The following is a 26,993-nucleotide window of genomic DNA, read 5'->3' as shown; positions in this document are numbered from 1 at the left end:
ATGCTCTTTTAACAGGTATTCAACGTGAAGGTCAAATGGTCCTATGGTATCCAATCCAGTTAGTATTCATTTTTTCAAGTAACACTTTGAAAGCCAACTAAATAATGCATTAAGGCAGCAGTAAAGCAATAGTTATGAAAACTGCCATTACTGCAGTTTACTCTATTGGTAAAGCAAGCAATTCAACACAAGAAGGAAATTAACATAAGGGCAGATTAAATAAAGGACAAGAAATTGTAAGGGTAACAATAAAAAACCTCATAACGTAAATTATATATTAAGTACCTATTTTTACATTGATGTTCAGAATTGCAGTGATTCTTAATTACACTCTGAATGAGCTGCTTTGCATTTGTTCTATAAAAGTAAGTTTAAAACGATCAGTAAGATATATTAGCATTAGCAGTTTGCTCTAAATACAACATCCTTTATAAGTCTTTTCAATGGAATGAGTAATAAAAGGAGTACAGTACACGCTACAAGAGAAGACAAAAAGCAGGAGGTGGAAGGGGTGGATGACCAGGGAACTCAGTTACTTACACTAATAATTAATATTTAGCATTCATATAGAGCTTTTCATTTATAGCTCTTAAAGCACTTCAAAAAGGTGAAGAAGAATCTTCTGTATTTGATGGACAGGAAAGCTCAGGCAGAGAATGAAGTGACCTCCCCAAAGTCATAGAACAAGCCATGATAAATCTGAAAATCAGATGCAAGTCTCCTAGACTTCCAGTCCCCGGGGTCACACTGTCCCAAACATGGACGTGCTTTTAAAAGGTCATTTTCATTTGACAAAGAACACGTTTCATTTTAACGCACATCACACCAGTTACTTCCTCTTCGCTCTCATGTAAGCGTTCATCTAGTAGAGTGGCATGCAGTTGTCTGGTACCGTGTAAAGCCAAACAGTCTTTCATGATGCACAGTGCGCAATCACCACGCTATTCGATGGTGGGGGTTTATCATGTCATCTCACGTGGGATTACAAAGGTCCTACTGTAATTAATTAAAAGTTTCCTTAACCATTTAAGAAAAATGCAAATACCCATAAGAATTAGCAAGAAAGAAATACTGCAGTTTGCAGTTCAGTCTCCCTGAAACAAACTCATAGTCTAATTTTAAAACAAGTGTCAACTGGTGCTGAGAAACTAAGCAAAACCTCATGTTTTGATCCACAAAAGCATTAGAGAACTGCAGTAGCTAAAGACATTACTACCACATCTGATACACATTATTTGATTAACTAATCCACCAGTTTCTGATCATAGTTACTCTAAGACCCTCTTTACAGTAGCTGACAAACCAATGTTATTCTAGGCCTGCCTTGTCAGGCAAAAAGCGTTTTTCAATTGTGTTAGCTCAATAAGATTGAAAAGCTCTGTTAAAGTGCAAGCTAACATATCTGAACCATTGCTCTAGGGTAGGTTACAACACTGCCAGTTAAAACCGCTTCAAATAAATCATCCTGAATCATAATGGGTTTTTTTGGATTGCGTCAACACCTTTTATGCCCATTCAGACATACCCCTAGGGAAACAGCGTTTCATTATTATTCTTGCTTAAGGCGCTAACACAGTTTCCCTGATCAGTAGGCCGCTGGTAGACAAAGCCTAACTGTGCTATAGTTTACAAAACGGTAGTACAGACTAGATAGGGGCTTTACAATCCAATAGGTTAGTGTTTAGATTAGTCTAAAGGAATACTTCAGTATTGATGTATAGCCTAGCACATGTACACACTCTCTGTACCAGCCAGGGAGATCGCTTTATTATAACTTTTTAGCATTATTCCCTGGAAAAGTACTTCATGCAATGTCCCCAGCTTGTGCAGATAAGCCTCCCAAGTGTCCAAATTCATTAATAACTTGCATCATGAGGGCAGACAGCATTATTTTCAAAATGTGTCAGTCATAAAATGCAAATTCAACCAATCTAAGAACACTGCACACCAAAGCATAACTAATTTACTTTTTTAATCTCAAGTTTATTTTCAAAATTATTCCACTGTCTGGATATGCAAATAGGAAATGTATAAAAAGGTGTCTTATATTATATCACAAGCTTGAAATATGAGTTAAAATATTTAGTTTATGTCATTCATAAAAATGCATCACACCTGAGTCCATTGTATGGACTTAATCATCAGACAATTCAATTACATATACATGTGGCTTCTGAGGATACGGCAGGAGAGCGGTGGCATGCAAGAGCCAGATGTCAGAATTAAGCATGGAGAAAATAGAAGGCTCTAAGAAAAAGGATTTGATTGGTTTTTTTTTTTTTTTAATCAGAAAGAGGGTTAGGAGTCATAGGCCAGGAAGGATAAAATTGGAAACTAGGTAAGAAGCCAGTTAGGCACAATGAAGCTGCTCTAGATGGTGGAGACAGCATGGGAGAATATACACCACACGTGGAGCAAAAACATGGATGAACCAAGAGAGGAGTCCGATATTTGAAAGACTCAGAGAGGCAGAAAGAACAAATATAGAATGAGATGCAACAGAGCCAAAGAGGGGCCCAACCAAGTCCACAGAAACAAATATTGTGAAGATGATGAGGGAAGGCTTTGTCCTTGATTCTGAAATGGGCAAGAAGATAGAAGCACAACCTGAAATTTTGCCTGTTTCAGCATGATGGGGAGATGAGCAACTGTAATTTGGAGAACAGATTTAGGTTTGATGAACTGGGACTTGCATCATAAAAGCTCCCGGAAAAAATAGACAATGAAATATCAATTAGCTCACAAAAACAGACTAACTGCTATGTTTATTTTTGCAAATAATATACAAATATTAGCAAGAATCGACATACTCTGAAAACCATCTGATTTATGAAATTAAAGTGAGCTCAAAATAGAAAGTGTGAAATGCATTTAAACATGTCACCTGTACTATTTTTCCCCGGCTCATTTCCTGGTTTACAACAGATATGTGCAATGTTCAAAGGCAAGCTAAAGTAAATTAAGCACGGATCCTGCGCAGAATAATGTGCACAAAGCAATGTGCTTATTTTATTTTGCAGCTGAATGATACTGAACATTATTATACAGTCACAATAGCGGTGCTAATGTAAAAGGTTGGAGGATGACATATATATTCTAACCTCTGAAGTCTCTGAATTTATCAATCCTGTCTCCAGTAACACTTCCCTTACCCCACTTTGAGTACCTAACAGCAGTCAAGACACCTCCCTGTCATATCGGAGTAAGCATGCTATTAATACCAGCTTTTCCACATGAAGTCAGCCAACAAAATACTTTTTTTTTTTTTTTTTAATATACTGAAATCGCACATTTAGATATCACAAGAGTGGTACCTTTGTAAAGTGAGATGTTCGGGCTGTCCAATTTTACACACTACAGATTTTTAACAAGTTAATGAAAAAAACTGCAAAAAAGTGTAGAATTAAAATCCATACTAGGTTAAGAAAGAGGGGTCGATGCACCCCATGTTACAACATTCACGTGTGTTGGTGTACCTTATTAAGGTAGGCTGTCTAACCATAATCTCAAATCTTCTATATTTCTCTTACTACTAAATTGCTGTTCCAACTCATGAGGGCGTTCAAACATCAGATTCATCTGCTATTTTCCTACTGATATTGCATGCTCCCGATATGGTCTTCTGTTGTGTTTGACACTTCGATCTCATCTGAACCACATTTCATGCACCGAGGCCTAATTTTTCAGACGTAACTAATGAGTTTTGGTTGCTCAATTTGAGACAACTTAAAGGGTCCTGATTTTCAGGGGACAAGTACTCAGCGCTTTCTGAATATTAGGCCCTTAAAGGAGTCTCAAATTGGGAATCCAAAAAACACTAGCCACTTTTGAAAATATAAGCCTGTACTTCTATTTGTTTTTTTAAAAACCAGTCTCCTTATGTGTAAAAGCCTATACACCAACGGGATAAGCAACATACCTCCACTATTTTTCCCTCCCAAACAAGTGATTTTAAATTCTCCAACACGGATTAAATAGCATACCTCTTCTATTTCTTATAAAAAACTCATTTTCTAATAAAGGAGGCAGAATTTTTAGAGAGAGCGAAGAGTTTGCAGTTTACAGAGGCATAACAATACATGAATATGCATTTGTTTTACGTTAAGGCTGAGGGAACTACCTTCTGATTTTTATGGGACATGAGGAAAACAAACAGTTTCGCAACTGCTTCAAAGTCTATAGCACTGTATGAATGCATTCCAATTTTAGTGCCTTGTTAGCAAATAGGTTGTCCAATTATTCTTGAAGAGGAAAAGTTTGGTTGTGCATACTATATAATTTAACACGAACATGAAATACTAGGTCTTCACTTAGAATTTATTTTACAAATTTAAATGCCTGCAAGAATTTTGATTGACAAAACCTGTAGCAAAAAATATATCTTATTTCCATGAAATTTCTTGCACTGGAGTGATATTTGCCATTTTGTTTCATTTATGAAACACTCTCTCAATAAAGTCTTCAGTTAAATTAATAAAATGGACATCCCTCCTGTAAATATCCATTTTCAGGTTTCCTGTCCAAAGGAGTTACTATAAACTGTCTTGCCCGTGCTCCACAAGCAAAAAACAAAAACAAAAAACACCCCAAAGCCTGTAACCCTATTTATTTAATCCATGTCACAATTCTACAGGTTGTGATATAGTTTGTGGAGGATATGGTTGGTAAATATGGGGTGCTCTTAGAAACACAGCAATATGTTGCTTGTTAAGGAAAAAGAATAAATGGAACAAAGTTATAGGCATACGTAAGGCCCAGTCCTCTTTGGTGCTAAAATAAATGATATAATCCAACCAGAGGGGATTGACTTCCCCTTCTGCTCCCCCTGCTCCAAAAGTCTGAGACATTGCTATCTCATCTTACTTTTCATAGTTAATTCACAAAGTCAGTTCAAGTGCCCTCTCCTCTCCAGTGTTTAATAGTCTCATCATACTCAGCTGAGTTTCCATGCCTTTTGTTCTAAAAAAGCAAAGCAAATACAAATAAATACAGAGCACCATCTCATTGAAAAGAGCTTTTCTCTCTTTGCAGTTGTAACTCACAATCACTTTCAGTTCAGTCAAATTCATTTCATGCAATGTTCAAGAGTTCTGAAGAAGGTAATACCTGGCCCTCAATCTCAGACATCATTTCTGTTTTTGCAGCAAACTGAATATAAGAGAGCAATGCATGTAAGATACATTCCTGCAATAATCCATACCAGGGAGCAAATCAATCCACCTTCCATTTTATTGTGTGCTATCTTTTTTCTGAGTGAGGTGTCTAGAACATATATATATATTAGTGCCGATTTAGCCAATACATTTTCCAGCCTTCAGTTTTTCTATGACAGCTTGCCCTATGAAAAATAAGAGCTCAGCCTCAAAAAAATAAAGATAGCCATTCTCAAATAATTAGAATTTTAGTGACCTTATTAATAAAAGGCAGGCCCAACTTTACTAACCTTCAAGAGCTGCTACTAAAAATCAGTCATTAAAAAAAGGAAGTGTCTGCCCCCAAAACAGAGGCTGATTATTTATGGCTTATTTCACAGTGACAAACTAGAAAGCTGGCCAATTTCTCACTGTACATTAGTTGGACTTACAGGCAGGATGTTGTATCATAAGGAACCTACACTGAGATCCTTACAGTGGCTGCTCTCTTTAAATAAAGTCGGAGTAAAAAGGTTGGATAAGGAAAAGAAATACAGCGTAAACAGGAAGGACCCTACCTGTGGTCCTTACTCAGGCAGAACTCCAATTTAATTTGCCTGAGTAAGGGTCTCAGGTTTGGGTCCTTAGTGCTCATGCTGCATTTTTCTCAGCCATCGTTTTTACTCATAATTGGTTTAAAGGGCGGAGGCCCAGGAAGGGGCTCTGGATAGATTTCCTCCAATGCAACATCACAGCTGAGAGTCCATAAGAGTCTGCATAATATTTGTCAACTAAGAATTTCACTGTAAGGAAAGAATAGAAGAAAACTTCCCACAACCGTGGTTCTTTATCACACGAATTTAAGTGTAATGTTCAATGTTCCTCTATGCATATACTGCCTCTTTTGGACAAGTCTAAATGCAGTCCTCTCCCCCTAGCTCAGAGTGAATGTTGAGACTCCTTCATGGAGTTCAAACTGCCATGCAATTTTTGCCCTGTAAACATCCCCCCCCAATTAGGGGTGGGAAAGTGACCAGGATCCCAATATCATACACAGCTTCTAGATGTGTCTGTATAATACTCAAAACGAAACCAGATTTATTCTTTTAATTTCAGCACATGAAACACTTCAGTATGCTGAAATCTACAGATCAAGGGGCCCTTGAATGCCCTCCTGGTGTGAAGCATTAATTGCACCTTTTTATAGTAAGCTTTACGGAGACCTACTCGTAAGTGATTTTGTTTTTCATTTCAGGAGCACGGCAGAATAAACTCCTTTATGAGGATATTCAGGGATGTCAAAGATCTCATTATATAAAGAGGAGCAGGAACTGGAACAGCCCCTTCACTTCCACTAGTGCAGGAGATTCCGACCCTGCAAAGCCACTGGGGGGTGGGAGGAGAAGAATGGGGGGAGGGGGGCGTTGCCGCAGCAAGAATGGAACCCTGTCTCTCTTTTCCCTGAGTCCAAAGCCCCTCTAGTGCTGTTTGCCACTCTTTACAGTGTCAGTCCACTGGTTGAAAACTTGTGTTTGGGGGAGAATCGGCAATCACGAGAACACTGATTTAATCAGCACAATCTTATTTCCTCAAGGACATGAACCACCCCTTCAGAGGACAGGAGGAAAAGGAGAGTCAAAGCAGCAGCCAGTAGGAACACACAGGAGCATGGATTCTGCAAAAGCCATACTGTCATGCAAATGTCAGGGGGTAGGCGGGAATCATTTTCGAGGTTCTATCTCCCCGCAGGTCACCCCAAAACAAAGGGACAGATACACTATCTATTTCACTAGCGCTAAACAATGCTCCCCACAAACCTAATGACAGTAATATGGTGGAAACTGAGAGTTTCCTACCTTCTATATAGCTACAGAGCACCACAATGGGGGACAATTTGGCCCTTTACAATTAATGTAAGGCAATGGGTAGCCATGCTCCGGTTGCTTTGTACCACAATGGCATTTGTAGTTTTGTAGCCTTAGACAAAGTATATGTATCCCACCACCAGCTGCTTGCTCAACCAATGGACCAACAGTTATCCTAGTAGAAGCCTGTGTCTGGTAAGCTAGCCAACTCTGTAGCTGTAATTCACCATGAGAGCAACGACAGAAGCAATCATGGGGACAGGACTCAAGTGTTTTTAACCACTCAGCATAGGGTTAGTCTGAGTCCTAACTACACTATAGTTTCTATTGTTGCTACCATCCAGAAGAATTGTGACCAGAAAGTTTGCTAGAATACACAAGGCCGTTATCTTGATGCTTCAATACTCTAACACATTTAATTCAATTTCACTTTGGTCCTTCCTTGCTCCAACATGCTCCCAAGACTGCAGGCATTTTAATTTCATCATATAATTTAACTCTGCTTTCGGAGCAACCATCTGTACTTGTTTACTTATTCTAACCCACATTTAAGTCTTTTGGCATCACTAGCATCGTCTGTGTGAGACATCATTGGTTTTTTCCATACGAGTAATTAAACTGCAGTCTGATTAATGCTGTCTAGAGTTCTAGCCAGGGTAGATAAAAATTAATTACATTTTTTAAAAAAATAAAAAAAAATCCCTGAAGAGTGGCTTGACAATGCTTTTCTTTCCTTCAGTTACTGCACAACTGTGCATACATGACAGCATTTACACCTTAGCCAAGGAGATCTGTGATTGTGCAATGGCCAACATCAGAAAGCAGGGTGTATAAAAATCAATGATATTTTTAAAAAAAGAAAAAAAAATGAATTTTTTTATTTAAATCGGATTATTTTGATAAAATGCTTTTTGAGAAAAAAAATCTATCTAAAGATAGTTTTAATTAAGATACATTATAGCTCAAAGACATCTCATCATGGAATAGGGATTATAAATTCTAATTCTATAGTATGAGACAATATATTCATGTAATATTTAAGAAAAGTTTTGTAAATGAGTTCCAATAGTTTATGGATTAGGGACCCAATTTTATGGGGTTCCAGGGACTTCTGTATAGATTATTTAGGTTAATCTTTCTATCTACCCAATGGGACTCAGTGCTCAGTATAGAAGATACCATCAGAGATGCTTAGTTTTGCAGTTCTCAAACTGTGGATTTGTGTCTCCAGAGATAAAATGCTTGTTAACAGCAAAAAGGTTTTCAAATAAATAAATAACTAAAGAGGTGAGAAACAACAGACCTCAACCCTATTGTCCCTCTGCAAATTTGTGTACACAAAGTCAATCCCTTACCTCTCTCTAAAAGTGCAAAGTTTTGAAAAGTTCAATGAATAGAAAGAAGATTGTTGGGGGCGGAACAGATCTGGACAAGGAAAAGACGTCTGGAGATAAATATGAGAAGGGAGGGACAGGCAGTAGAAACAAAAGTGAAACTGTTTGAGCAGCATATTCCAGAAGTCAAGAGGTCTTTCTGAGTGTAGCACTCACTGATTTGAGATCTACCATACCATTCTCTCACGAGAAGAGAAAATCTATAATGGCAGCAGGCCGTAAGAGAGACCCAGTTTGGGAATATTTTAATGAAGTTCCTCTACCTGTGGGTAAGACAGGCATGCATGCAAAATGCAAAAAGTGCAAGGCCTAGTGATGTTCTCCTCCTAACACAGCATGGCAAGAAAATCCTCCGAATATTAATGATTAACCTCCCAATTACTTCATAAATATCTGCTTCAATTACCTTTGGTAAATGAAATAACCAAACAATTGTTCATTTTCTGACATAGCTGTAAAACTAATCTGAAAAGTTTTCAAAATAAATCACTTAAAAAATGTATAGTATGTACCTTCTAAAAATGAAACCTACATCTATCGCGGAGTTGTGAAGAATATGTATTAAGATTATAACAACCAACAAGAATGCATTTTTATGTAGAAATCCTTGATTAAATCGAGTCTTCCTGACTAGTGATTTAAATCAATTTGATTTAAATCAAATCCACCCTGGTCCTAGCTCAAAACTCCTTTAAGAATAAGAAATACAAGGGCCGAATACTGTAAGGTGCTAGTGCCTTCAACTCCCTCTGAAGTTAAATAATTTTAAAAGGCTCACTACTTCTCCCACTCAGGGCTTGTCTACACATGAAGTTATTCAGGAACAGCTGTTTAGCAAGGGCTAAGTTAAACAGGAACAAGGCACCCTTATACTGGGCTGAGATTGTCCACACATGCAGTTATTCAGGAACAGCTTTCCTGAATAACTCCATGTGAAGACGGCTCTTACATTTGAGACCTGAAAGAAAGAACAGCTCAACCAGGTACTAAAATTCATTGTTAAGTCTATTAGTTTTCTGTCTTACCAAAGACAACACAACATAACAAAATTACCTTGGATTTGTCTTGCCAACACACAAAATGCAACAGCTGGGTTTTTACAAGTTCATAAAACAAAATATCTACTAGATTAAAAAAGAGCACTAACTTCTGGCCTTAAGTCATGTTACTGTGGGAGGGAAAAATAGTATGCATTAAAAGTGGAAGCAAGGATCTCAGGTTTTCAGACTTAACTCTATTTCCTTTTATATTGGTTGGTTTTTACAACTGATGTCATTTACACTTCTATTTTTTATTTGTACTCATTTTTATTTAAATTTGTACTGTTTAGTTATAAACCAATGAAACCAGAAATCCGTAAAGAAAATAACCATAAGATCTTTAATCATACCAATGAAAATGATGCTGCTTTAACAACTATATTCTTTGGAACAGGCCATTTATAACTTTCTATTTCAAGGAAATTAAACTCTGCAAAATATACTGTACAGAGACTGCCCCTCTATCCAAGACAACTCTCTGGAAGCGCTTTGCATGGATGAAAGGAGACAGGACTTAAATTCCTCGTCTCACTTACTAGGTCAGAAAGGCTGAGAATTTTGTGAATGCAGCAAACACAGCTTTGGAGAAAGGGAAATGTTTTGTATTATCAGCAGCAACCTATCCATCTTAAAAAACAGCTCTAAAACCATCCAAATATAGTCCCATTCTGTCCTCTGCAGCTGGAAGATTATGGTTGCTAAATGGATCCTTTTGGGAGATGGAGGAAAATGGGACACACGATTTCTCCATCTCAGGTTCCATCACTCCAGATTTTGCGAGCTGAACACAGCTGTCATCGCTTCTCTGGTTCCTCTCAAACATCTCAATTATTTATTAGACTGGAAAACATCACAACTGCTGACTTGTGCGGAAGAGAGGTGTGACATCAAAAAATAGGTCAGAACAGATTAATGGACAATTTAAGATAGCAACACTGCAGAGAGTCTTTTACGCTTTCTCTTTGAGAAAGGCCACCTTGATTGAAAGGTGGGCTGGAAGTACCGTGCTGTTATTGCGAGTACTGCAAGGCAGCTTTACCCTTTATTGTAGTTTGTAATTATGTTATCATTCACAAGGTTTAAATTCAACAGTTCTTTATTTAATAGTGAGCAAGTCTACACGACACTGCGGTAAAAAAGCCAGCAAGCTCCCAGAGTCTTGTCTGAACTAGCTTTCCTACATGTGGAGTTGCATTAGTGTTAGCAACATTGGGAAATGTTTCAGGAAAAGAAAGCCTAGCATAAACAAGACCTCAATGTTACTCTACTCAGGACCTGTGTTACGTAGTGAGAGTCAGCAGAATGTACTCTTCTTTAAGTAGGATTCTAGCACCTGAGACTAGGAGAATTCAGGAGAAGAGCCCTGAATTTCTATGCAGTGTCCTAGATCTTGTCACTTCCATATCACTGTCTCTTTCCCTGCCATCCAACTGATGGGTCCTCTCCTGGGGCTCCACATGGAAGAGGTTCTGTGGGGTTTCAGGATACAGCTGGGGGCTGAGCAGAGGGCTGGACACCAGTCACACAGTCTCCTCTTGATCGTTTGGACTACCACACAGAAGCCTGAGTGAGAGTTACTTAGGTTTGGAGTTTCATTAATTGCTTCTGGATCCCCACAACAGCAGCTGCTTAGCAGCCTCAGGGGAAATAGCTGCAAGGCTCATACAGGAGCTCTGCAGCAAATGTGCATCAAAGAAGAGAAGACAAACAATGATTAGTGTGGAGATCTCCATATATCCGAGTTCACCCTTTCCTAAGGATCCATAGGGATTGGGGAGGGCTTTGTTCCCTACAAACTCCTGAAATCCCAAATTCCGCACAGTTTTCAATTATCTCACTGTTCCCTTGGAATTCCCCAGTCTGCCTTCTGTATCCACCTGTTGTCTCTTGTCTTGTATTTAGATTGTAAGTTCCTTGGGCTATCTTTGTGTTGTGTGTCTGTACAGTACCTAACACAATGAGGCCCTGATCAGGATTCCTAGGCACCACTACCATACAAATATGTTTCCCATGTCATTGACCTCTCTTTGCCTCCTTCTCCAGAGGAACTCACAATCTGACCCATACTTTCTACAAGACATGCTAAACTGTTCTGAGTGCTGAGCTAAGATTTTAGAAAAAAATCTTGAACATAAGGGGAATTTTCAACTTCTATGAAACTTACAATACATCTCATGAGGAAAATGTTCATGGAACTTCAGTTTCAAATTTTAAGAAGGGGATCAAATCCTGACTGACATGCAGAACCCTCCAATTAGACTTTGCAAGATTCTTGATCCTTGAAACACTACCAGAAAAAGCTTCAGGGATTAAATTTCATTTTGCTGGCATCAGTACACAAAGCCAAGCAGAGTCAGGCAGGGCAGACAGCTAAGGAGAAAGAAGAAAAAAAAATGTGGAGTGGGGAGAAAGAGGGAGAGTCTTGAGGAGAGAAAACAAGTACAGAACAGAAACAGAACCCAGAGCAGGAAAGGTAACAGACAAAGAGATAAGAAAAGCAACACTGAAAAGGGAGGGGAGAAAATGAAAGATTATAAAGATACTATAGTAACTGAAATCAGGTTAAAAAAAAAAAACAGTATTCAACGTATAGATGTACTACATGATGTGGCAGATATTATCCAAAACTAACAAACTTTTTAAAAATGTGGTCATACAGATAGGACTCTAAATGCAATAAAAAGCCTGTACAATTTATTAAGGTGTATGCAGCAAGTAGTTCTGGATCTGCCTATACAAATAAGCAGAACATTTTTATACCAACAGAAAACAACCTGGAGATTAAAACTAAGAAAAAGCAAAATGATCAGTGACCCAGAAAGTCAAAATGTGATTACTGTGAGCTTGTTGTACTGCGGAGGAACTGAAAAAGTTCAAGTGCAAAATCTTAAATGGCATTGATACTGAAGTATTAAAGTTAAATACCGTTCCCAAGAATCTGTCTGGAATCGAGGTCCTAGTAATATTTGAGTTTTATCCCATGCTTTCATTTAGCATTACTGTCCATTACAATATGGTGGCAAATTGTCATGCATCACAAGACTATTTCTGACAACTTTCATTTCTCAGTGTGTTAGGCATAGCTTGCTTTCCTAATTTTTTAAATAGGAAAACTCTTAGATTAGCCGAGGTTTAACGATTTACAGGAACTGCTCTAACTTAAATCATTCAACAGCACAATGTATTTAGTTAACCGGTTAGTGAATCACATTCCTAAAAAGCTACAAAACATACAGATTACCAAGGGCATACTGTGTACCTTTCAGTAAATTATTAACTACTCCACTGAATAATAAAAGGAAAGTACATGAATTATTTGCTAAAAAATTATTTGTAGAGCATACCGTTGCTATTCTTGTCTCGATACGGTTCTCCTCTTCTACCACATACTCATGGCCCGCTTTGAAGAGTTCCAGCATTTTTGGAATGTCACGGCCCAGAGAATCTAATTAGAAAAACAAAAAGTGGAAGAAAGTATTAGTGTCCCTACATCTAGTACAACCAAAAGGAGAGTTAGAACGGTTTCCTCTAAATGTAATCAAGTCAAAAAAAATCATCACCCTTGACAAACCTGCAGGATACTGAGGACAGGGTGAGGGCCCCCAGTGGACCCATATTCAATACATTTACATCCATAGGTTAGACTGTGATGTTTTAGGAGCCTATGTACTTTTAATCACCAATTACTGCACATGATTTGTTCTATAATAGGATGTAATTTATCTGCAAGAAATATATCAAGATAATTCAAGATGAAAAGCCTGTAGTAGAGCTTTATAAAAATGAAGGCTCTTGCAACGCAGTCTTATTATACCAGTTAGAGATCTGGTTTGGAAAATGTATTTCTAACCTGAAATTAAACAGAAAAAAACAAAACAAACCTGCACATTTTAAAAATATCCCAAGAGGATTAAAATATAGTTAGTAAACTACAGTATTAGACATTTTATACAGTGTCCCGACTCAATCCAGCCAAGATGGATACAGTAACTCCTCGCTTAACGTTGTAGTTATGTTCCTGAAAAATGCTACTTTAAGCAAAAAGATGTTAAGCGAATCCAGTTTCCCCATAAGAATTAACGTAAATGGGGGGTTTAGGTTCCAGGGAAATTTTTTTGCAACTGACAAAAGACTATATTATATATATATATACACACACACACACACGCAGTTTAAGTTTCAAACAAACAATTTAATACTGTACATAGCAATGATGATTGTGAAGCTTGGTTGAGGTGGTGGAGTCAGAGGGTGGGATATTTCCCAGGGAATGCCTTACTGCTAAATGATGAACTAGCACTCGGCTGAGCCCTCAAGAGTTAACACATTGTTGTTAACGTAGCCTCACACTCTACAAGGCAGCATGAATGGAGGGAGGAGACAGCATGACAGAGATACACCTTGAGTGAGTGAGTGTGAGAGAGAGAGCGATGCGCATTGCCCCTTTAAGTACGCTGACCTCACTCTAAGTACATTGACTTTTTAAGTAGATCAGCAAGTTGAGACAGAAGCTGCTACCGGCCAACTCCCTCCATCCTGAGCCCTGTCTGTCCCACCCAGCTCTATCGAGATGCGGTACAGGAGCTGGGGGAGGGAGACACCTTGACATCAGCACCCCTCTTCCCTCCCCCCTGCACAGCAAGCAGGAGGCTCCCGGGAGCAGCTCCAAGGCAGAAACCAGGAGCAGCACATGACAGTGAGGGAAGGGACAGCTGAACTGCCCGGCAGCTACCGCACAGAGAATTTAGGGGAGCTGCCGGTCCCCCCTGGTTCCAAGCCCCCACCAGCTAGCTCCAACGGGCTGCTCTTCCTGCAAGCAGTGAACAAAGCAGGCAGCTGCCAAACAATGTTATAAGGGAGCCTTGGGCAACTTTAAACAAGCACGTTCTCTAATTGATCAGCAACGTAACAAGAAACAACGTTAACCGGGACGATTCCCATCAGTAACAAGAAGAGAGAAAATAGTTAGCTGAGCTGCAAGGGCCTATTTGGCTTATAATGTCATGAGCTTGTTTGAAACGTACACTCTATTTTACCCACGTGTTCTGTTGGCTGTACCAGAAATCAGGTTTTGCTAAACTAGAAACTGAATAACCTCTTAAGGGCACAATATAGGCTTTCATGTATTCTAACGCACCTGTTACATTTTTGACAGATTAGTAGTTTGCTCCAAGTGTTTAAAGAGCACAAATGTTGTTTGCCTGCTTGTAAATACTTTGTGCAGACAGTTGTGGAGGAAAGAAAACATTAAAGATGAGGAAAAGATCTTGATTTAAACTCTCAGTGCATTACAATGTCAGCAAGAAAAAAAACCAATGCTTGAACAGCCGCAGGATTTTAATTTGGATCATGTTAGAAGTAACAAATTAAGATCATTTAGAAACAAAGGAAGGTCAAAAAATAGAGAAAGATATTGTAAAGAACGATGTTTGTTGTTGTGGGAGATCCGATACCAAGAGAGGGAATATTTATAGCATCATGAAGAAACAAGCCATACATATGAAGAAAATAATTGTGAAAGAGAAATAGGTTAAAGACAGATGCCATTCAAATGTCGTTAAAAAGTGGGCAAAACATACAAATAACTGGTAAGTTGTGGTGCTCGTGACTACACAAAATTTCCGCACATTTTTCACTGTTTTAGTGAAACCATTTTCCCCCACAGAACTTTGCTATAAGCAGAAGGTTATTATAGCCCTATTTCAGTTCTTTGCAATGTGTAAGTTTCAAAGTATGTGACTTTGCGTGTATTTCTCTAAATAGATCTCTCACTGTAAGAGGTTTCTTGCACATACATAGTTCCCATAAGTTTATGCAGATAGGGCTTGACTCTAAACTCAAGTTCATTTAAACTGAAGAACTGGCTCAGAGTACCAGATTTTTCAAAGATCATATTGGTCTCAAATCACAATCAAACTCAGTAAAGGTCCTCTCAGTAAGACTTCATTCCAGAGATACATTTTACACAGCTTCATTTCCTAAATGAAGAGGCTGATTAAATTGTTTCAAGAGAAAGCTCCTGGTCAAGGGCTTAATATTTAATATTAATACATTAATGTGATTAAATATTTAATATATATAAAATAATATTTAATGAAAATGTCTTACTTCTGTTAGTCTTTGGAAACTTTTTTCTTAGTTTGTTTTTTAAAGGTAGCAACTTCGCTATTATTTCAGGAACGGCTATGTAAAAATCTGCATTGATTTCGTCATCCAAAATCTGAAATTAAAAGAAGCCAGAATAATTATGTGAAAGTTTGCAATATAAGTATATTTAAAAATGGAAGCAATATTTATTTTTGAGATAAAATGCTCAGAATTAAAAAAAAAAATACCCTCAGGAAAGGAAAAGCCTTCTGTCTCTTGTGTTTCTCAGCCATCAGACTTTAAACATTTGGCAATATGACCAATGCAGCAGTATCAAAGTAGTGCCAAAGAGCGCTAAGTTCTGTACTAAGGAAGACAAAGTCCCCGCTTCAAAGAGTTCTTGGAACCAACTTTGTAGTTTTTAGAAAGATCACATTCTTAAAGCCAACCACAAGAGCATGTAAAACTAAGATGTAAATACAGTAACTCCTCCCTTAGTCGTCCTGGTTAACGTTGTTACATTGCTGATCAATTTGGGAACGTGCTCGTTTAAAGTCGTGCAATGCTCGCTTATAACGTCATTTGGCAGCCGCCTGCTTTGTCCACTGCTTGCAGGGAGAGCAGCCCGTTGGAGCTAGCTGGTGGGGGCTTGGAACCAGGGTAGGCTGGCAGCCCCCCTATCAGCTCCCTGCTCTCCTAAGCTCCCAGTGCGGCAGCCGCCCAGCAGGCAACCAGTTGCCTGCAGTTCGGCTGTCCCTCCCCCCCACTGCCATGTGCTGCTCCTGCCCTCTGCCTTGGAGCTGCTCCGAGCCTCCTGCTTGCTGTGTGGGGGGAGGGGGAGAAGAGAGGAGCTAATATCAGGGTGTCCCCCTCCCCCCTACTTACCCCATCTTCCATAGAGCAAAGGGGACATAAGACAGGTCTCAGGATGGAGGGAACTTCTTGGCAGCAGCTGTGGTCTCAGCTTGCTGATCTACTTAACAAGGCAGCATACTTAAGAGAGGGGTCAGTGTACTTAAAGGGGCAATGCACATCTCTCCCTCTCTCTCACTCACACACACACACACACACACACACACACGGTGTGTCTCTGCCATGCTGTCTCCCTTCCCTCTATTCGTGCTGCCTTGTAGAGTGAGAGGCTACATTAACAACAGTGAGTTAACCCTTGAGGGCTCAGCCAATTGCTAGTTCATCATTTAGCAGTAAGGCATTCCCAAGGAAATCTCCCACCCTCTGACTTCACCACCTCAACCAAGCTTCACAATCATCGTTGCTGTGTACCAGTATTAAAATTGTTTGTTTAAAATGTATACTCTGTGTGTGTGTATACACTCACACAGTATAAGTGTATATATGTAAAATAGGGGGGGGATCAGGCTCCAGGGAATTTTTTTTCACCAGACAGAAGACTATTATATACATATATATATATATATATATATACATACACACACACACATATATCTTTTGTCTGGTGAAAAAAAATTCCCTGGAACCTAATCCCCCTATTTACATTAATTCTTATGGGGAAATTGGATTAGCTTAACATCGTTTTGCTTAAAGTCGCATTTTTCAGGAACAGAACTACAACATTAAGTGAGAAGTTACTGTATACTGGTTTGTAAGCTTTAGAGAGCAGTGGAAGATTACACTCTGTAAGTAATTTTTTTAAATTGTTAAAAATAAAACAGGCTTTATTTTCATTGCCAGAAAAGGCAAAAAAAAAAAAAAAAAAACCCAGCAAGCTTCCCTTAAAGCAGTGATTTTCAATCTGGGGTCTGCAGACTACGTCTAAGGGGTCTGCAAAAGATAGCCATTACCATAGAACAATAGTTTTCAACCTGTGGTCTGTGGCCCCTGGGGGTCTGCAGACTATGTTTAAGATTTCCAAAGGGGTCGGCACCTCCATTTTAAATTATTTAGGGATCTGCAAATGAAAGGTTGAAAACAACTCCTCTAAAGCAACCAATAGAAGTAAAAGAGGGCATACCTGTTTTATCTTACATCTTATAACATATTCCTATTGCTTACTTTTCTTCTTACAACCCCATTCTCCATCCTTATCAGAGCATGTGTTACATCTACTTACAGATCAGTAAACTGGCATGAGTTTAACACCATCGTTTGTGTCACCTCTCAGTTTAGACCACTGAAACTTACAAGGGTAAAGCTTCCCAGCCTTGACAGGGTTTTTGTAACATGAAAAATGCAATTTACACTGATATTAAAAAAATACCTTTTGGATTAATTCAGTCCCTCCCACAAAAGCAGCTCCATTTTCTTTTGCTATTTTAATTTCTTCTGCATTCTGTTAAAAAACAAATAGCCCAGATATAACATATGTACCATCAGCATTCTGTTATTACTTCAAAGTCATCAACAGTAGAATGATTTCACCAACACAGTCATATGCACTGAATGGAAAACCAACTCACTTGTTTGTTAAACATGAAACTATCAGATGGGAACAACTGTTTAAAAACTAGTGAGGTTTAGAGATAGGTAGCTCTGGGAATCTTTAATGGAAGCTCTCTCTCTAATTCACAAATTTTAATCAGGTCCCAGTAAGGAGTGGCAACAAAATCTTTGCCATGATCTCACCAAATCTAGAGAACAGTGAGACAGGAAATGTTAACAATTTATGTTGGGTGGTTTTCACTCAGTTTCTTGCTTTCTTTCTCCATGATCAGGATGAAGCAACCAGCCATCTGCTAGATGGAGTCTTATCCTTTAAAGAAAAAGTGGAGAAAGTTTTAGTGCACCAGTGAAGATGATTGTTAATAACTTCCTTGAGGTGAACAAGCTACCATTAAACAAATACTGAAGAGACCTTTACTTGAAAAGATGTTTGGAAATTACTCATTCATTCTCTACACGTGATCCAATTAGTTTACTTTCAGATCTCAGTACTGAACAGAAACCATCAATATCATCTAGTGATCTGTCAATAGCTTTTAATACCATTGATGAGATATTAATGGTTTGATTACATAAGCTATTATAAAGTCATGTTTAGTTTTTATAAAAAAGAAATTACATAGCTTCACACTTTCTTCTCTGGGGTCCTGGTGCTTAGAATCTGGGGAAACTACTTGTCCTCCCCCAGGTGCTCACATAAAAAGGGTCACATTGAGTTGCATCCTGTCACACTCTTATCCGCTATGCATATGGTACAATGAGAGAGAGAAGTTTCTGAGCTGCAGTATCATCAATCTGCTGGGGATACTCAGTTCTACATCTTCTATTTAACTCTGATTCTACAAAACCATTTCTTTCCGAGTATTTGACTTAGGCAGGGACCCTGATGAAAGCAAACTGGACGACAAGCGGAAGCTTTTGTTAGAAGAGAGAGTCAGAAAATAATGGCATGAATATCCAGAACATCCTAAGAAGGATGCACACTATGCCCACCTTTTACTAAAATGGCTCACATATTAGATGTCTTACTGGAACCATTACTGCCCCTGAATCCTCAGTTGGCAAGCTGGCCTCTCATGCCTTTCATTATCTATAGATGGCCAGGATGCTGCAGGTATACTTTTCCAATACAGTCAATACAACCATGATTCGTGTCTCTGTCACTTGATATTAGACTACTCTACTGCATTCTGCTTAGGGTTACCTTCACAGTCTACACTAGGTGGAGCTTGTGAGTAGAATGCTGTTGCTTGTCTGAGCAGCGCAAGCCACTGTGAATATAGCAAACACTTGGACTCAAGTGTCTGCAGTGGTTTCCTGCTATCTTCTGGGTGATCATTATCCTTACAACCTTAAATGGTCTGTGATATGGTTGTTTGGTAGATTGCTTTTCACTTTATACCTTGTTAAAACTATTAAAAAGTCAGCTGGAAGCCTCTACAGCTGAACTCTCCAGAAGTGGTGGCAGGACTCTCACATTTGATTAAATTTGCTCCCTTTGGTGATTTTCTACAATTACATGACCAACCTCCAGTGCCCGATGCAAAATATTTATTTGGTTTAAATTTTGGTCTATTTTTGTTATAGCTCAGCCTGTGCCTGAAAAAATGGCTGCTATCAGACCGCAGCATAGGTTCTGCCAATGCTTGTGCTGTACCTATTCTGTGGCTAAGGGAAGATCTGTGGCTGTTAATGCAGGACCTTTCACGAGCATTTAAGTACTTTAAATGAAATGTATCAGCAAAAGTTCTATAAAAGACTTATTCCAAAATATTAGTTTTCTATTATGTACATAAGCCAGGCATTTGGCAGTCTTGAAGGAAAGTAGAAAAGATTTAGGGAGGGCAACTAAAAGATTGAGGATTTGGTATTAAGACAAATCAACTACAGAGGCACAAGCTTTATATCATATAAATTGAATTTTAAATAAATTAAGATGAAAAATAATTATGGACATATGGGGAGAAGGAGAAAAACAGCAATGGATTCTAACTAGTGAAAGGACACTTCCTTTAGCCCGCATTAAGTTACAACAGAGGTGGGCAAACTACAACTTGCGGGCCACATCCCAGCCTGTGGGACTTCCTGCCCAGCCCCTGAGCTCCCAGCCGGGGAGGCTAGCCCCCGGCCCCTTCCCTGCTGTCCCTGCTCCCCTGCAACCCCAGCTTGTCGTGCCGCCAGCGCTCTGGGCAGCAGGGCTGCAAGCTCCTGCCGGGCAGGACGGTGGTGGGGCTGGCTCTGGCATGGTAAGGGGGCGGGGAGGTTGGATAAGGGGCAGATAGTTCGGGGTGGGGAGGCAGTCAGGGGACGGGGAATAGGGGAGGTTGGATAGGTGTGGGAGTCCCGGGGTAGGCCTGTCGGGGGGTGGGGGTGCGGATAGGGGTCAGGGGGCATTGGATGGGGGTAGGGTCCCCGGAGGGCGGTTTGGATAGGGGCAGCGGGTCTCAGGCGGTGTATGTGTCAGGGGACAAGGAGCGGGGGGGTTGGATGGGTCACGGGTTCTGAGGGGGGAAGTCAGGAGGCTGGAAGTGGGAGGGGGTGGACGGGGCGGGGCACAGCCTTCCCTACCCGTCCCTCCATACAGTTTTGCAACCCCAAAGTGGCCCTCGGGGCAAAAAGTTTGCCCACCCTTGGGTTACAAGAACTGAGCTGCTTATTATGAGTTGCTTCAGCCTTGGTACTCAATTCCTCTTAAATTCTTAAGTTTACAGCACTAGAATATTCTGCTAACAGATAAGTGTACACACACAAGACAGGAGAACAGAAAAAAGTAGGAACAAACACATTAAATTGCTAAGCATCCACAGCCAGAGGTCGCTCCTGGTCCAAGAAACTTTGTAAAACACTTTGGGATCCTTCAGAACGAAAGGCCCTACACAAATACAAAAGTGAACCATGTACTAAACATTTGTTGTATACATAAAATATCTGAAATGCAAGACTTAAATAACACGTTTACTCACCTCTGTGAATACCAAAACTTTATTGATTTCGTTTGCAAAAGGATATGGCAGAAGAATGGTGCTGACAAACTGATCCACTTTTTTCTAACAGATATAAAAAAAAAAAAAAAGTGGTTGGTGCAAATTTAAAACTCTCTTACTGTAGGACATCTAAATCCTAACTGGAACGTGGTTTATAAAAAAAGGGGGTTTTGTATATTTTTCCCACTTGTGTGGAGCTGGTCCACTAAGTACTAACATTTGTGTTGTAAGTTGGCTATGAACTACTGAAATTACAAATAAAGAACAGCTCTACCCATAGATCATTTTTTGGTACATTAAGTTAGCTGTTGACATGATAACTAGATAGCCTAAAATGCATTACTTGAAATATGAGACTAGAATGAACTGACATTTTACACACTTCTGTATTTTTGTCCCTCTAGTTCAATTTAGGACTCCCTCAAAACTAGGCAGGTGTCTATGCCATGCCCATACACGATGCTTTTCCTGTTGTGCTGCCAAGAGAGAAGTGACAACATTAACCCAGGGCAGAAGGAAGAGAAATAAAAACAGGAGGGGAAAGAGGAAAGAAAATTATTGTCTCTACTCTCCTCGTAAGGAGTGCACCCAGGAACAGTAGGGGATTAGATGGGGATTGCTGTTCAATACAGCACAATGGCAAGAGCACTAGCAAGGCAGGGAAAAGAGAGAGAGAGAGAATGAATGAATGAATGAATGAATATAGGATTTTTCCATGACCGGATGCCAACTTTTAAATTATACAAATCTTCTAAAGGGACTATATGAACACAGACAATCCTTATCAAAATAGGTTGTTTCTTGGAATAGGACTAACTATACAGCCGTCTTTAAAACATTAGAAGAACAACAGAAATTGTTGATCAGAGGAAACATCTTTAAGTCCTGAATTTGAAAGATACTATGTACAGTTCTGCCAAAGCACAGTGTCGTCTAGGAAAGAACAGTGAATACCCTGCATAAACATGTCGCCAAATGTGAAAGAGGTTTGGAGGATGAGTCAGAGCAAGATGACAGGAAAGACACTTCACCGTATTACATTTCTTTCCCTTGCCATTAAGAAAGGTAGTTTCTTAAAATATCACAACTGCAAATCTGTAGGTACTGTCAACATACCTTCTTCTCTAGCATCATATCCAGGGTGAGGTTAGCATATACATGTTGTTTTGGGTAAGTGAAGTCCAACTGCTGAAACTTCTTCAGCATGTCCACAGCCACCTCTGCATCATAGACTGGCCTTTCATACAACCATGTTAAATACACATCATCCACTGGCTTGCTTGCTAACTTTCGTCTGTAAGTGTTCTTTTTTTTTGCTGGCTCTGCTTCCGAAGTTTTCTGCTTGGCATCCTTTGAACCTTTTTTTGCAGTTCTTTTGCAAACCAAAATGATAAATATAAGACCATTAACCTTAATGCTTAGTACATACTTGAATAAAAACCAGTTTGGTTTAAATGGCATCTCAATAAAAAACAATGTCTTGTGTGGCCAAGTCAACTCATGAAAGGTCAATCCATCAAAACTGCATTGGACTTCCCACCTACTTCGCCCACCCACCTACTGTAAACATAGGAGGAAGAGTAAAAACAAATCAGAACCAAAACACTATTAATGAAACTGAACCTCAAAGGCTACAAAGCAATAGATGCTAGATTACCGAGTCAGTGACTATGAGTATGGTCACAGATGGACTTTGATAGTCATCTTAAAGAAGATTTAAATAATCAGAACATAGCACCTGTTAAAAAAAATTCATCATAATCCCTTTAAACTAATCTGCCTCAGTAATCCAGTAAAATTCCTAAAGAATTAAACATTACAATGTTCTTTTCTTCCTGGCTGCAAGTTTCTTGTGGGATGTAGCTCCTGCCTCATGATGGCAACAATCCTGAATAGCCTCTCAGAAATCAGAAGCTTTAAAATCTGTTTTTGTGCAGTCAGTTTAGTGAAAGAGCACTAATGATTTTGGAATCTGAATTTGTGCTCTGATAATGACTGAATTCCTAGACAAATATCAGAGCAAAATATCTTGACTTTGGCTCAAAGGTTAATTTAGATAACTGCGTTGGCTTCACCACTGATCTGCCAATGTTAGCGCACAAGTTGCATTCCATTAATGTTACCACTTAATTTGCATTTAATGGCAAAAAACAAATTGAAATTCCAACTCTGAAGTTATTGTTTCAGGTACTACAAAAAGGACAAGTTCCACTTTTAGAAATTCAAATGAACGCTTCCAAAAGCATCAAAATTTTCTTCTCAAAAAAGGCAAGTGGGACATTATCCTGGCAATCCTATTTACGCACAGATCTGTAAGAGTTAGTTCCCCCCCATATCTTAAGAATATCCGGAAGCCAGCAAGGTGAATGGCAAAGATGACAAAGCAGTTTCCATGAATTTCCTGTAGGAAGGAATTAATTCAGCTCCATACTGAACAATCCCATCTTCTGTGCCTAAGGGAAAGATATTGTAACCCATTACAACTAGTACAGTAGAAGCCATTTAAGACTGGCTACCCAGGCAGACCAAATAAATCTGTTTTACTCAATGTGGGTCATAAATGATCAGCCCTCTCCACCTTCCTTCTTGCAGCTCTCTGCAACTTCCATAAGTTTTCTCTACTTTTAAGAATCCCATTTTGGGAAGTCCAATAGGTTTCGCTCTGGTTCTGCAAAGTAAACATTTAACACCTCTTGGGCTCTGTAATCTATTGAATTTTAAATTTTGTTTTTATTAAGGAAGGGAAGTGGTCTGTTTTTACGTGAGACTTTGGTTATCATCACAAAGGAGTGCTGAAGGAGGGTTCTCAAGGATTGTCACTTGATCATAACAGAAACCAGAATATTCTCATGGCAGGAAAAAGAGCAGTTTACTCCTAAGCAATTCTTTGCTATCTTTAAAAAGTTAAGGTGCTGATTTTTAAAGGTGCTGAGTAACTACAATTCCTGTCAAAGTCAATGGGAGCTGTAGCTGCTCAACACCTCTGGAAAATCTGCCACTAGGTATTTGGGAATAAATACTCTTAAGGTGTTTTGCACCTGATACTCTGCATTTCACATGACTGTGTTAAAGATCTAAATTAATGTTGCACAGTTATGTCAAAACACTAAAGTTAAGGTAATATTTTCAACTCCACTCCTTCATGCATATGCATTATGGTACAGTCTCCAATCAGGTGATCACATACTGCTATTCAAACACAACATAGTATCAAGCTCTTGTAGAAGATGCTGTATACATGTGTATCTAAGACTGTAAAAATAATAAAAGTTATGGACAACTTTGTGCATGTCTGACACAGAATACACTCAAATAATTTATATATCCTTTCTTCAGACCCACTACCACAGCAACCATATATTTATCTTAAGATTTTATCCTGTGACCTACCACCATTGTATCTGAGCACTTTCCTTATAAAAACAAGAGTAATACTGAAGTCTACAAAAAAAAAAAAAAAAAAAAAATCAGCCAAAGTTTAATGGCTAGGCTAAGAGGCAATTGAGAGTATTGATATATATGTAATTACAAAGCTATCCATATATTCATACAAGTGTTGTATATATTTCATGGTCTTCCCTTCCTGAATCCATTTGAATGTTGCTCATCATCTTATGTTCCAATCCTGCAAACAGCTCTCTGCAGGCAGACCCAAGTGCCTTCATGACATTATCTAGTTTTCAAGGCTACTGAGAATGGGAGGGTGAAGAGCACATAAAGAAAGAAACAGATAATAGAAGAAGGATAAGCATTAAAAGTATGTTGTTAATTTAAAGCCATACTTCCATTAAACAAAACTTCACCAATCTTTTCAAGTAACACTTTACATTAGTAAAACTGAGAGAAATTAGAAGCATTGACAGTATTTTGTGTATAGTAAGTTTTACTGTAGTGTCTGCATAGTTTTCTTCCTCTCATCTATGTACATATTTCACACAACAGACAGATTTTTTAAGAGGAAAATGTGATTGTAAAACCACACCAACTGTCAGGAGAAGCAGGAGCATATGCACCACTTAAAAGTACTAATTTTTATAAACCAACTAGCTTTTATGTTGATATCCTCTTTTTAGTAGTCCATTTGATAACAGTCTCAGTGGTAGGACTGACTAATCTTTACTAGTCTATTTTGTTTTGTAACATTTGTATTTATTTTACTGTTCATAAGCAAGTATATAGAAAAGTGAATTAAAAAAAATATATTGTGACTATGGCAAAGCGTATGATAAACACCCATTTTTTCATGGTCTGTGTGTATATAAATCTCCTCACTGTATTTTCCACTTTATGCATCCGATGAAGTGAGCTGTAGCTCACGAAAGCTTATGCTCAAATCAATTGGTTAGTCTCTAAGGTGCCACAAGTACTCCTTTTCTTTTTGCGAATACAGACTAACACGGCTGCTACTCTGAAATATGGCAAAGCAATTATCCTTCTTCAGTAACAGTGCTTAACCAAAAGGTAGCCACTTCCAAAAGGGCTTCTAATACTCCATAAGAAAGGGAAGTAGCCTAAGTTGTACTAGGGATATGCCCAACAGCGACATTTACACCAATATTCAAGATATTATTAAGTCTTCTTAATTTTAAAAGCCATTTGTGTAACCCATGACTGCAGACACAGCCTGTTAGAAATATAGTAAACACTCACTTTGCAGCAGCATAGGGTCTAATGGATCGCTGTATGTTTCCAAGACAGGGAACTACTGAGGTACGTTGATCAATCCTGGGAAACTGAGCCAGAACTGTTTAAAAATACCAAAAAAAAAAAAATACATTAACGTTTGTAATACTCTGATCAGTTAGCACAGAAAGGGAGCGATTTTTTTTTTTTTTTTTTTTTTTGCGTTTTAAGGTCTATTCCGGCCTGATTTGTGACGCTATTTTTACAGATTTCCCTTGCCTGCCTATTCGCAACAAAACCCTGGAGCAAGGCCTGCCAGCTGTCCCTCCCCGGAGGAAGCCCCCCCCCCCAGTTTAGGATTCATATTAAACGCCCTTTTCAGTCTCTCCACCGGATGAAGCAGAGTTTTGCTAAAGGCGTCTCAAGGACACCTCACAACAAGGCCAAACGCTCGCTCGCCACCCCGTCTGCCTCCAACGGGCCCGCGGGACGGGAGGGATCTGGCGGCCCCGCTGCCGGGCAACAGACTCTGCGGCCGCTCCCCAGCCTCCGGCCGGGACGCTGCTGGGTGTTTCAGGGCCGGGGGTCCCCCTCCAGCCCGTGTGAGAACCAGACCCGAGGCCCAGGCGATCAGAGCCGTAGCTGGGCGGCCCCGGGCTCTCTGTGAGCCGGGACTGGGGAGCCGGCCCGTCGGGAGGCGCCCCCACCCCCGTTACAGGCATTGGAGGATCCCCGCTCATCGCGGCCCCCCCCCGCCACTCACGTCTCCGCAGGCAGCACCTGCCGGGCGCCGCCATGTCGCCGGGCCGGGCCGTGTCACACTCAAAGCGAACCCAGCTGCAGCGCGGAGCCGGGGAGGAAGGTTCCGGGGAGGGGGGGTTCCGGTGTCACACCCTTCCCCCTCCGCCGGGGGAATGGGGATGTCGGGGCGGGGAGAGCAGCCACCGCCCGCTGCGGGTGGGGCAGGTGGAAGCCGGGTCCGCCCCCCCCCCCAGGGTTCCAGGAAGGTCACTGGGAGGCAAGAGCCCCTGCTGCCTGGGGGAGGAGGGAGCTCCCCCAACTCCAACGTCCCCCCCCAAGTGCTGGAACTAGGGGAGCTGCAGCACCCCCAGCTTTGAAGTGGTTTCCATTACACACAGCCTTTACAGTTTGGTTCAATGGCTTTCAGCACCCCCACTGTACACATTATTCCAGCCCCCCTGTAATCCCCTGTGCCCAGTGACCCATGTGCCTCCCGCCCCCCCAGTCTCTTGCTCCTGCTTGTGAAAGGGACGGGGCGGGCATGCAGCTTTGGGTGCCAGGTCTGCCAGCTCCAGAACAGGGCCAGAGAGATGACCTGCCCTGGCACAGCAGGGTCATGGAGAGAGTAGTAGCCTTGGCCCCCGGGGCCTCGCTTAACATCAGGATTGTGTTGTTTGCCTGATTGATAAAAGCATTGGGATTGCAC

At 40.0% G+C, this 26,993-nt stretch overlaps 1 protein-coding gene across 2 annotated transcripts in view; it reads right to left on the bottom strand.

Moving 5' to 3' along the window:
* The window catches only part of MRPL1 (mitochondrial ribosomal protein L1), a 41,759-nt gene extending 15,367 nt beyond the window's left edge, over positions 1-26,392 (bottom strand). Inside the window, exons 1-8 of one of the 2 annotated variants that reach the window (XM_074950465.1) lie at positions 26,310-26,392; positions 25,574-25,667; positions 22,040-22,295; positions 20,903-20,986; positions 17,758-17,829; positions 15,540-15,651; positions 12,776-12,876; positions 4,818-4,959 (exon numbers count right to left, since the gene is read on the bottom strand). In XM_074950465.1, coding sequence (XP_074806566.1) covers positions 4,891-4,959; positions 12,776-12,876; positions 15,540-15,651; positions 17,758-17,829; positions 20,903-20,986; positions 22,040-22,295; positions 25,574-25,667; positions 26,310-26,343 — 822 coding nt within the window. In that variant the 5' untranslated portion in view covers positions 26,344-26,392 and the 3' untranslated portion in view covers positions 4,818-4,890. Of the gene's footprint in view, positions 1-4,817; positions 4,960-12,775; positions 12,877-15,539; positions 15,652-17,757; positions 17,830-20,902; positions 20,987-22,039; positions 22,296-25,573; positions 25,668-26,309 lie in introns of those variants that run through there. The other variant, XM_074950464.1, reaches the window with a different exon arrangement.
* Between the last annotated feature and the right edge of the window lie 601 nt (positions 26,393-26,993).

This window comes from Natator depressus, chromosome 4 (genome assembly GCF_965152275.1).
Source record: "Natator depressus isolate rNatDep1 chromosome 4, rNatDep2.hap1, whole genome shotgun sequence".
Taxonomy (NCBI): domain Eukaryota; kingdom Metazoa; phylum Chordata; order Testudines; family Cheloniidae; genus Natator; species Natator depressus.
Note: the sequence above shows the minus strand (reverse complement) of the source record. Positions and strands in the feature narration are given on the sequence as shown.